This window comes from Arctopsyche grandis, chromosome 7 (genome assembly GCF_051622035.1).
Source record: "Arctopsyche grandis isolate Sample6627 chromosome 7, ASM5162203v2, whole genome shotgun sequence".
Lineage (NCBI taxonomy): Eukaryota > Metazoa > Arthropoda > Insecta > Trichoptera > Hydropsychidae > Arctopsyche > Arctopsyche grandis.
In genome coordinates this window covers 29,638,236-29,649,407 of record NC_135361.1, presented here as the reverse complement: position 1 = coordinate 29,649,407, position 11,172 = coordinate 29,638,236, and the positions used below count along the sequence as shown (strand labels likewise).

Below are 11,172 nucleotides of genomic sequence, written 5' to 3'. Positions count from 1 at the left end.
TGTTATGAATTTAAAAATGATTATTATTTATGAACACATAATTTTGAAATCGAGTCTCGTTTACTTTCGGGTATGTTGATTTGTTGCGGTTTTAGCGCAGGGGTTAATGTGCACTCACATTAACGGCTAAATCAAAAAGCTCCAGCTTTATATTATACTATGTATTTGGGATTTCGGCGAACTCATTAGCGGACATTTGGTGAAATTGTGTTTTTGTCATTCAAATTGCAAACATGTCGAAAATAATTAGCGAATATACCACACACGTATGTTTAATGTTCGCGTGCGCTCGAATTAGCGACTCGCCCGTGGGGATCTGTTGAATAATGTAAAGTGGTGGTCGTTTAAATGTCAACTGTCAAAGTTTTAGCATTCGATCGTGTTGTAAAATTCCACGCTATCAATTTTTCATGTCGGCTGAACGTACTTTGGGCGAATATGACGGTTGAAGTTATGAACTTTGGATTTGACGCAGACGTTGGATTTTTATTCAAAATTTCAAATGTAAACGTTTTTTAGATGAAAGTTTTCGCTAGACACTGAAATAAATATACATTTTAATTTAAAATGTATTTATTTCAGTGTTTTAAAATTTTTCTGATTATTTTATTTTAATTGTCAATTTTTTTGTGCCAATTAAAATGAGCTTTGACACTTCTATTGTGTTTTTTTAATTTATTTGTTGTTTTACTTAATTTTATTTCTTTATTTGTATGGCCGACTATAGTGAACAACAGCCTGCAAAGTCGTAATTAATAAAATAAATAAATAGATTTTAATTTCACATTTATAGTGGCTTGGACATTGGACAAGATGCTACATAAAGTCCAATGCACTCAAAGAAGTATGGAAATCTGTATTCTTGGCATAACGAGGAAAGGCAGGAAGTGGAACACATGGGTGAGAAGTATGATAAGGGTAGTAGACATATTGGATAGAGTAAAGAGAAATGTCAGTGAGTGGGCTAGAAGAATGGATGAAAGGTGGACAAAAGAAGTGCTAGAATTGTACATGAGAGAATGCAAAAGAGTAAAAGGAAAAGCGCAGGGAGGATGGGTAGATGAAATTAGGAAAATATTTGGGGTGAGACGGATGAGGGTTGCACAAAACAGAGACGAGTGGAAGCGTTTTGGAGAGGCCTTCATCCAGCAATGGATTGTGAGCGGCTGTAGATAATGATGATCGTATATGTATGTAGAAATATAAAATAATAATAGACATTTATAAAAAAAAACAAGTCAAACATTTTGTAATAAATTTCTGTTAATAGATTTAATATTATTATATTGTATTTATAATATGTAATTGTAATGATTATACCCATTTTTGGACAGTTAATTTCAGAATATGTATGTACATACATATGTATGTGCTATAGAAGTATTTTATAATAAATCAAAACTCGTTTCTTATTATATACCTATTGCTGTCTATTTCTAATTATGTAATTTTAGTCCAATATCGAGTATATTGATGATTTTAATGACTACATGAAGGTACGTAAATGTTTTATTTTAAATTATTTCATTAAAATATGTTAAACTTAAGGGGATAAAGAAGAATATTAAATATTGGATTAAATATAAAAAAATACTATAATAATTATGAACAGAAGAGATGATCTATTTTTGCACGCATTCCATTTACATACATATTTTATTTTATTTTATTTTGACATAGATATATACCAGGAAGGCTTGACAGGATGTGCCTTCCTGCGCAATTAATTACAAACTATGCAGAATTTTATTATAACATAAATCACTGTATTTCCAGAAGCTGAACAACACGAAATAACAATTAATTAATTAATTAATTACAGAATTAATCCATTGAGACATCTATGGATTTAGATTTTGTACATATTTTTTACAAATTATACACACAATAAATACAGAAGATTTGTGACAACGGGAAAGATGATTTTTTGCCAATTTTGAGGAACCGTTTCAACAATGATCAGATAAAATTGGCAAACTTTGATAAGAAACGATCGATTTGAAGTCATAAATACCCCAGAAATCTAACCAGTAGTATGGCGGATCGAACCCACTTTTCACTTGGTGCTAAACATACACGCTACCATTAAGCCACACTGCTGGCTTAGTGGTAGCGATACATATGCAATATACTATTTAAGACTGTATATACCTATACATCTACCAATTGATTCAAACCGATTATTTTGCCAACAATTTATATTTCAACACTTCATTAAAGGCTCAATTTTACACTAAAAGTTCCGTCGGCGAAAAAAAAACACACGAAAAGGGGCGAAAACATTTTTGAAGAAGTCGAATGAACTTTTCCAAAAGTTTTCCTCACCATTTCCCCACGGCGCATAAAAAACAAAACACAAAAAAGGAGAACAGGGAAAAAACGGTGACACAATTCTCCTACCGTATCTCACTTTAACACCATAAGCGTGTTTCGTCGAAAACCGATAGACTCGTTACACAACCCTGCCATAGTTACACACGAAATGTACAATAGATATTTGTATACATGTGTGTCTGCTACAATTTGATCCGAGTCCCGTGTGACTTGTGGCACAAGTTTTATTCGTTTTTTATTCATAAGACAGACTTCGAGTTGATCATCCCTCAGGGTGGTGCCGTAACTTATCCCCTGTCAACTTCACACGTTTTACGAAAGCAGTTGATTCGCATCCTTGACAAGTTAACTAGCAAATTCGTTAGCTATTAAATTATAAACATTTACTCCAATAGAGTTCGGTGCGAAGAAGTATGCGTCGCAGAGTTCGAAATGATTATTATGTACTTATTATTGAAATTGGGACGTGGAGAGTAAAGTGTGCGGCAGAAATACGGGTGAAATTGGTTTTTGTCTGGCTTGGGTTATTTTTCATTTTGATGATGTCGTTTATAATATAAAGGGCTCTTGACCTTTTTTCGGCGAAAGCAATTCGTTTAGAATTAAAAGCGCTTTTATTAAATAGAATTTTTACCTAAATCATATCTGCTGGTGTTTAATTCTTGTATGACATATCTTTGCACAATTTCAATGAATACTATGTATATATTACTGTTTTAACCTGATTTTTACTTTATCTATGTACGTAATAGTAATAAGAACATATAAATCAAATTGTATAAAATATAGAGTGAAAAAAGAAAAAGTTATAGACGTTTAAACAATTATAATCTGACATAGCGAGATGGTGGTGAAAAGGGATATAAAGTAATAAGAGGCTAAAACGATCAGTACGAACGATAGACGTCAAGAAGAAATATGATTGAGTATTTTCTAAAGTGTCTATTACGATTATTTTTCATCATCGTAATAGCGGACGTCATTTCCACTAATATCGATGACCAAACCGAGCAAAATGGCAAAGTTCGGATAAGAGCCCAAACTTCGTCACACGACAAAATCGATTCTGAACTAAGAAGAGGTTAGTAATTAGTAAAAATATATGACGCTTTGTTATCATTCGAAAATTCAAACTCGAGATTTTGACTGATTCGAACTCAGAATCGATCACTGATCACAGTTTCATGATCCAGAAAAAATGTATGTGTGTATTTTGGGGATTTTTTGAATACCGTTAGTCTTATCGAACGTTTACTGAAATTCTCATCGATACTACGTATATATTTTTTAAATTTTTAGTTGACTGGAAATGGTACCTCCCCTTATAGGTGTCCTCCTTTTTTTAGTTTTTGAATTAAATTATTCCCACTCGGAAGCCGAAATCGCGCTCATATGCCTTCCCCATAACCACACAAGCCTGCTCCTGTCTATTTCTGTCCACTATTTTTTTCAATTTGGCTTTTCTTGATGATGCATGTGTGGGGCTGGATGCTGAAGCAAACCCATCATAATATTTAAGCAGCCAAAACTCATTTATCTAAGGTTAGGTTAGGTTAGGTTAAGTTTAGGTTGGTTTTATTTATTTAAGATTAGGTTAAATTAGGGTTTGGTTTTGTTTGCTTAAGATTAGGTTGTTAGGGTTGGTTATTTATTTAAGATTAGGTTGTTACGTTGTAATTCGAATTACAAATTCACTGACATTGAGAAGTGAATTTGTAATTATATTGTTTGAGTAAGTGAAATTATAATCCCATTAGTGAAATTTAAATTTCACTGACAGTAACAATTTCACTGTAACATAAATATATACTTGGTAATTAAATAATATATTATACTATTGAAATAAGTCAATTTTCATGATGCCTGTCACACTCTGTACTTACGTTTATACAAACATTTATATATAATATGTAGATCCGGGCGAGATTTCTCAAATAAATGGACTGCCAAATTTAATATTTCGCCTTTGTTTTCGCACAAATTATTTATCGAATGCGAAAGCTTGCCACTTTGACAGGATAAACTTCATCCGACGACTGTAATCCCTTTAGACGACGAAAACTTGTCTATCTGAAACGACAACGGTGTGTTTTAATCGTAATTCACAATGTTCAACGACGGAAAAAAACGTCAGCATATTTCCGGAAATAGAAAACAAACTGAATTTTTATTATGCCGATTTAAACAACATCTGCTATTAATTAGGTAAAACTTATCGATTTGTAAAATTATTTCGAGCTTGTATTATATTTAATCCACGCTTTTGGTTATTCTTATAAACGTTCAGGTCTATGTACATACATATGCATATGTATATCAATTACTATATTAGACTAGTGTTGTGCTCGTTGAAATTTCAACGGTTGGTTTCGGAAACAAATCAATACATGATTTAAAATAAAGTTACAATACGTATAGTAATATTTAATCGGAATCGGAACTAAAACAAAAATCGGGATTCGGGAATTGGAACTGAAACAGGGATCGGGAACCGGAACTGAAAAAGGAATCCGGATATGGAATTGAAACAGTAATCGGAATCCGAAACTGAAAAAAGAATCGGGATCCGGAACTGAAAAATGAATCGGGAATCAGAACTGAAATGGGAATCCGGATCTGAAATTGAAGCAAAAGTCGGGAACCGGAACTGAAACAGTAATTGAGGCTGCCGCCCCTAGGCTGCTGCCCCTAGGCTGCTGCCCCTAGGCTGCTGCCCCTAGGCTGCCACCCCGAGGCTGCCGCCTCAAAATCAAAATAAAAATCGATATCGATTATATAATAATAATTAATAATCCTGGCAAATTAAAATTTGTTTTTTCGAAATCCCCATACTGTTTCACGTTCTGTCACATGTTACAAACATATTTACCGACGCTCCATTTTTATATATGTATATTATATGTAATATGGTACTTAAATAAAATGGTTAATTTATTTTGACAGTTTGTTCGTAATTTGATATAGAAAGTTCTATTGGGCGTAGTGAAATTAGTTTTTCAGGTTAAAAATGTGATTAGGTAAAATTTCCATTTTTTTAGGCTGGACAAATTGGTATATTCCCTGCCCTAATTTGTATGAAGTTAAAGAGCATATAATATTGTTATGTAGGGGTGGGTGGAGGATCCATGTAAAAGGCCAACAGTCGTTTCACAGCGTTTATTGATGATTAAGGAGATACACGCACTGGCAGTGCTCAGTCCAGAATGACATGATATCGCCTACGTACCGTCTTATAAAGGGTCGATCTCTCAGGACGTCTAATCTGTTTACCTGTTGTATAGTTACGTATTCGGATATGTATTTCCACGACATTGGGTCTCCCCGTACCGATTCTGAGAGAAGCCTAATAACGGTCATTGTTTAGCCTAAATGCACTTAGAGTCCAGATATAATCCTGGAAGTAAGTGCAAGCACTTACATAGTTAATCCGATAACAGATAACCCTTGAACGGTCACATAGTCTCTGGGATTCTATTCGCTTAATCCGCGGCGTACGTAACAATATAATATAAAATTTACTGATCGACTATAACTAACTTTATATACACTTACATATGTGAATAAATTTCATTTCGATTTATAATATACTAGCTTTATTACCCGGCTTCGCTCGGTATTTGTAATATAAACCACTTAAAAATGACTAATCTAATAGTAAACATTTTATTAAATTTATTTGAATAGTTTTATTTTATATAAATTTATTTGAATACTCTATTGCTTTTTTTATTAAATTGACTGTCACGAACAAACAAACATATGTATATAGTAAGTCTCTTATAAGAAATTATATGTACACCCCCGGGGTCCGCCCTCGGCGTCTGCACCCCCTAGGGGGCGAAGCCCTAGGGCTTTGCCCTCGGCGCCTACGCCCCCGGGAACTTCGAATCCTTTGAATTGGAAAAAAGCGAATTATTTGTTCGATGACGTCAGAGCAATAGACTGTCGACTATTACTTAAATTGACGAAAAATACGTAGGTATATACAAACATATATGTATATATACATACATACATACATACGGGTTGTCGTAGCGAACAAATATACGAAAAAACTTTAGTGTTTTATATGTAAGATTAGAATATATATATTATAAAAAATTATACAAATGTAATTACGTATTAACAAGTTAAAACGAATTAAGTCAATCTGTAAAACAATAAGAATACTCTTCTTACATACGTAGGTACCGTATTGTATGTAACTCAAACGAATGTTATTACATATTATTATTCTCGTCACACAATACAGACTTTCTTATCAATTTTACTACAGATGAATGCTTTATTGCTCTTCTGCTTACTTCTTCGTCTCTTATACACCAGTAAGGGTGTTTTAATTAAAGCATTTTTACGACGAGCGCGAGAATCGCTTGTGTGCGCTCAATCTGTGAGGAAAATTTTAATTAAACCAAATTAAATTAATTCGACGAAAAACGTACGTCCGAGTCGTAAAATGAACTTATTGTATTTTAAAACCGAGTCACCCTTTGCCTTGTTTTTATTGACGAGGACGACTGAAGTGCGTTCGCAAAATAGCGCCAATTTGAGCCGTTTCAAACACACGATCGAACGAGATTATCGCAAATAAAATTCGGCAGTATACTTACTCGTTAATCGTTTTGCATTTTAATTATAAAATTAAACAGTCGAGCGATTTTCAAGGCGTTGTTTTGAAGTTATTGTTCGCGACAAATTAATATTTTGCAGTTTGTATGCATATGTATATTATAGGAAAACGATTGATAATTTGCAAGAACATGAATTGTTATATTATGCTTGAGTACTACCATACAATATATACATAAATATATGTACACGTAAAGTAAAGTGATGATTATACAGAATTCAAATGAAATATATAATTTAAGGAAATAATTCAAATAATGTATTCAAATTTAATAAGTGAACAATAGTATTGATAGGCTATTTTTAAGTTTTAACGAGTAAGCTTAAACTTATATAATATTTTTTGGCATTAAAATGAAATCTGTAGAATTTTTAATAAATAAACTAGCAATTATGTGATTTATGTAACGACATCTTTGCCACCTAAAAAATAGTATATTCTTAGAAAATTATTTAATTGGAAAAAAAATATTGAGATTTATATACTTCAGTTCAATTCTACATTTAGCTAGTTCATGAACGTACTAGTTTGTTCATGCACGAACCAGTCAGGCCAGGTATAGTGTACAAAAAAAGAACAAACTGACAAAATAACTAGTTTGTTCATGTACAAATTACCTGGAAAAAGTTTACGTAATTTCAAAAGTTTGTCTGAATCTCAATGTATGTATGTGTATGCTTGCCCTGGGTTGCAATATTTTTAAAATAGCGGAAACTGGAATAAACAAAGTTGTAATGTGGATTCCATGAGATTTCCTTTTAAATACTTATTGATTTGACAGCTCAAAAGTTTAAACGGCAATAAATTTCATGCGAAACCTGGTGAGTCTATTTGGATAGCTTGTGACTGTTAGCACTAAAACTAAAACAAATAGTTTGTGTATTAACAAACTAGCACGTTCATGAAATAGTTGGAGTGAGAACTTGGACTGAAACATACAAATACGCCAATATGAAGACTGGAATAGTGAAAAAACAAACAGATATTCAAATTGCCTGGCGTTGCTTAGTCGATAAAAAATAAAAATAAGTAAAAATTGAGCTTATAAGGTGCAGTCCAAGTAAAATATCAAAATTTGTAAACATTCGTTACTATCTTGAATTTAAATTCATAAAATTTTCATGTTTGAATGTTTGTATTCAAATTTTGGTTGATTTGTATTATTTGAAAAGTATAAATTTTAATGGTGAAAAAGCAAACAAACACATCAATAATATAGATTTATAAATCATATCAATAATATTTAATTATTTACTGTCATTAGAAAAAATAGCACATTATATATTATGTACATAGTATATACATCGTGTCGGAAATCAAATTTTGGAATCATAGGGTATAACGAATGCATTACAAGTCCCTCTATTTGTGCTGAGACTTTTTAATTTTTTCCAAGTAATGTTGCTTACATCTAATTCCCAAACTCCGTTAGTATATCCACCTGAAAGTTAAAAGAAATATGTATTTAATAAGTATGAAAGTTAAAAAAAATATGAAATATATATTAAAGAAAAAATCCAGTCAAAACTAAACGAATTTTCCAAAAAACAGTCAAACAAAAGTGTTAAAAAAAACTCACCTATTAAAAGTAACTTGTCTCTAAATAAACAGAGAGCATTATCACTGTCAGGTGCTGGTAGGTTGCAATAGTCTGTCCACAGATTTCCATCTACATCATACGACTCGACACTCTTCAATAATTCATGTTTATAGTATGAACGCCCACCTGCGACATACAGTTTGCCTTTTATAACGATGCTCTAAACAATCAAATAAAACAACCATAAATTTTTGTTTTCAAAATTTAAATAGTATTTAATTGAAACCCATCAATAAATATTAATAGATATTCACCGAATGCCCGTATCTTCCTTGTTTCATCGGTGCGACATAAGACCAAGAATTGGATCTTACTGAGTACACTTGCGTTCTATTTACGGAAACGTCCTTTCTGTTTTTCTTTGTTTCCCCACTTATCACGTAGATTCTATCACCGATGACACAAGCACTGTGCCGATCAACAGCCTGCAACAATGGAGCGACGTTGGAGTCCCAGTTCTTTGTATTGCTGTTCCACCTAATCGAAATCATCTGTCAATAAAATTTGTCAATGAAATACATGTTTCAATGAGAGCTTTCTTTAATTTTAAGATCACCTCTCTACTGATGACAAAGAGTCGAGATTTTTCAATCCGCCGATAGCGTACACATCGGTGGTAGAATTGTGAGAAAATGTTACTGCTGAAAAAAAGTATCGGCTTTGATTTAATGGCTTCAATTGATGTTGTTGGCCGTCTTTCAAATCAATGTAGTCAACCTGAGAAGAATCAAGTAAATTAAATCCAGAATCCCTGTTGAAATCGATATTTTCACTAGGATCCATGAAACCACCGATTATCATGATCCAATGGTCGATGAGAACTGATGCAAAGCGGCTTCTGTTGAATTTAAAATCTTCTTTTAAGGTCCAAGTATTATTTTTTCCATCGTAAACATCTATGGAATTTGCTTTCTAAAATTATAATATTTAATGAATAATTAAACTTATTATTAAATTAAATATATTTGGTGAAAATTTACGTTGTAATGTAAATCTCCGATAAGCGCTATTTTATCGTTTTCCTCTATTTTAAATGAATTTTGACAATTTGCTGAGGATTTTTGCATCGTTTGTCTAAGAATTTCAATGCACTCTGGATAAGAAGAACAGAAGAGCATAAATTTATCGACGAGAAACTGAAAGAGTTACATTTTATATTATTCAATGGAGTGTAAGTATTATATTAATGTTGCATCCATTCATTATCCTCGAAAAATACCTCAAATGGGAGCAAAGTCAACTTCATGGAACCCAGCAGCTGTACCAATTCGCTTCTACGGTTTGTTCCATCATAATCCACCCACAATTTAACAGAATCAAAGGCTTCTTCCGCCGACACCCTCAATTTATCTGATTTCAGGATTTCATCCAAGACAGAGTCTGGCAGAGAGAGAAAGCCTGGCGTTTTATACAACTGAAATGAAAATGAAAATAGGACATATCCAAGGATTCATAATAGTATTAAAAGCCAATACTTACAGTCTTATAGTTGTCAAAAGTCAAACTCATTGCCTTTTTTTTCGACACTGGATCATCTGAGAGACTCAAGACTTCCAAACAATTTATTTCATTTATCGTCTCGTATCGAGGGGCTACATTTTTGATTTGTAGTTTATCAGCTAGGCTTAGAAAATTTTCGTAATGCTCGTCGGCGATACCTGAAATAGTATTTAAAATAATTAAAGTTACCTTACTTTGAAAAAGTTCTTACTAACAGTTAGAACAGGTGCCGTTAGAACCCTTTCAAAACAATGTAACGATATATATTGCACAAAGGGTATATAAATATTGATTAAAATTTACGTAAATCGAGTCGTACTTATTTTCCCAGTGTAGCAATATTTAAAAATCGCATCGATTACCGGGTATTTGAATCCGGCAAATACGGGATTTAATCGGGTCCTATTTTCTATAAAGAATTCGCTGCACGCCGCAAGCACTATAATGTGCGCATGGAAACTGAAATCGCAAAAGGATGTTCATCAAAACTGACATTTTTAGGACAAGTTATTTTTAATATTAAATAGAGATACCTGCGTTTCCCAACAGAAAAAATCACATCAGTGAATTTTTTTTCCCCCATGGCATCATACAAATATTTGGTTTGGTTCTTTGCAAAATCTGGCTTAGCGTTCACTTCGATCATCTTGTTTCTTCGTAGTTTGCTAAAATTAAATGAAATTGCAAGTTAAACATATTCGAAATAATTAAATATAAACTGAACATACCTATTGGACAAAATTCCAACGAGAAGTGATGTGAGATTGAGGTATCCTTTGGTTTTATAAACTGTTTATCGTGACGGATGGGGTTATCTAAACCTAGGGGTTCCTAATCTTATTATTGTAGTTTGGACACATTCAAGATGGAGATAAATAGTGCCGGGTGCAAACCGGATAAATTTATTTATGCCAATTTTTTAAAACAGTATACTTTTTAATGCCAATTACAAAATGCTTTCACCTGTGAGATTTTATTATGATGTTATTATGAATTTTCAAAATCTTTTTTGATGTTATTTCCTGAAGAAGTTCTGCTATGGATTTAGCAATTTCAGTTAAATTTAGCCATGGGCTTTATATTGTTCATTTTTCGTTCCGTTTGAACA

At 32.6% G+C, this 11,172-nt stretch overlaps 1 protein-coding gene across 1 annotated transcript; it reads right to left on the bottom strand.

The window, feature by feature from the left end:
* Positions 1–8,181: 8,181 nt before the first annotated feature.
* Positions 8,182–10,816, bottom strand: LOC143914410 (ectoderm-neural cortex protein 1-like). Its single transcript, XM_077434623.1, has 10 exons — positions 10,793–10,816; positions 10,598–10,729; positions 10,384–10,523; positions 10,044–10,222; positions 9,784–9,978; positions 9,545–9,700; positions 9,121–9,476; positions 8,819–9,041; positions 8,544–8,724; positions 8,182–8,405 (listed from the first exon to the last, which is right to left on the bottom strand). Exons 2-10 carry the CDS (start codon positions 10,708–10,710, stop codon positions 8,281–8,283), a joined length of 1,668 nt encoding a protein of 555 aa, XP_077290749.1. The 5' UTR covers positions 10,711–10,729; positions 10,793–10,816; the 3' UTR covers positions 8,182–8,280.
* Between the last annotated feature and the right edge of the window lie 356 nt (positions 10,817–11,172).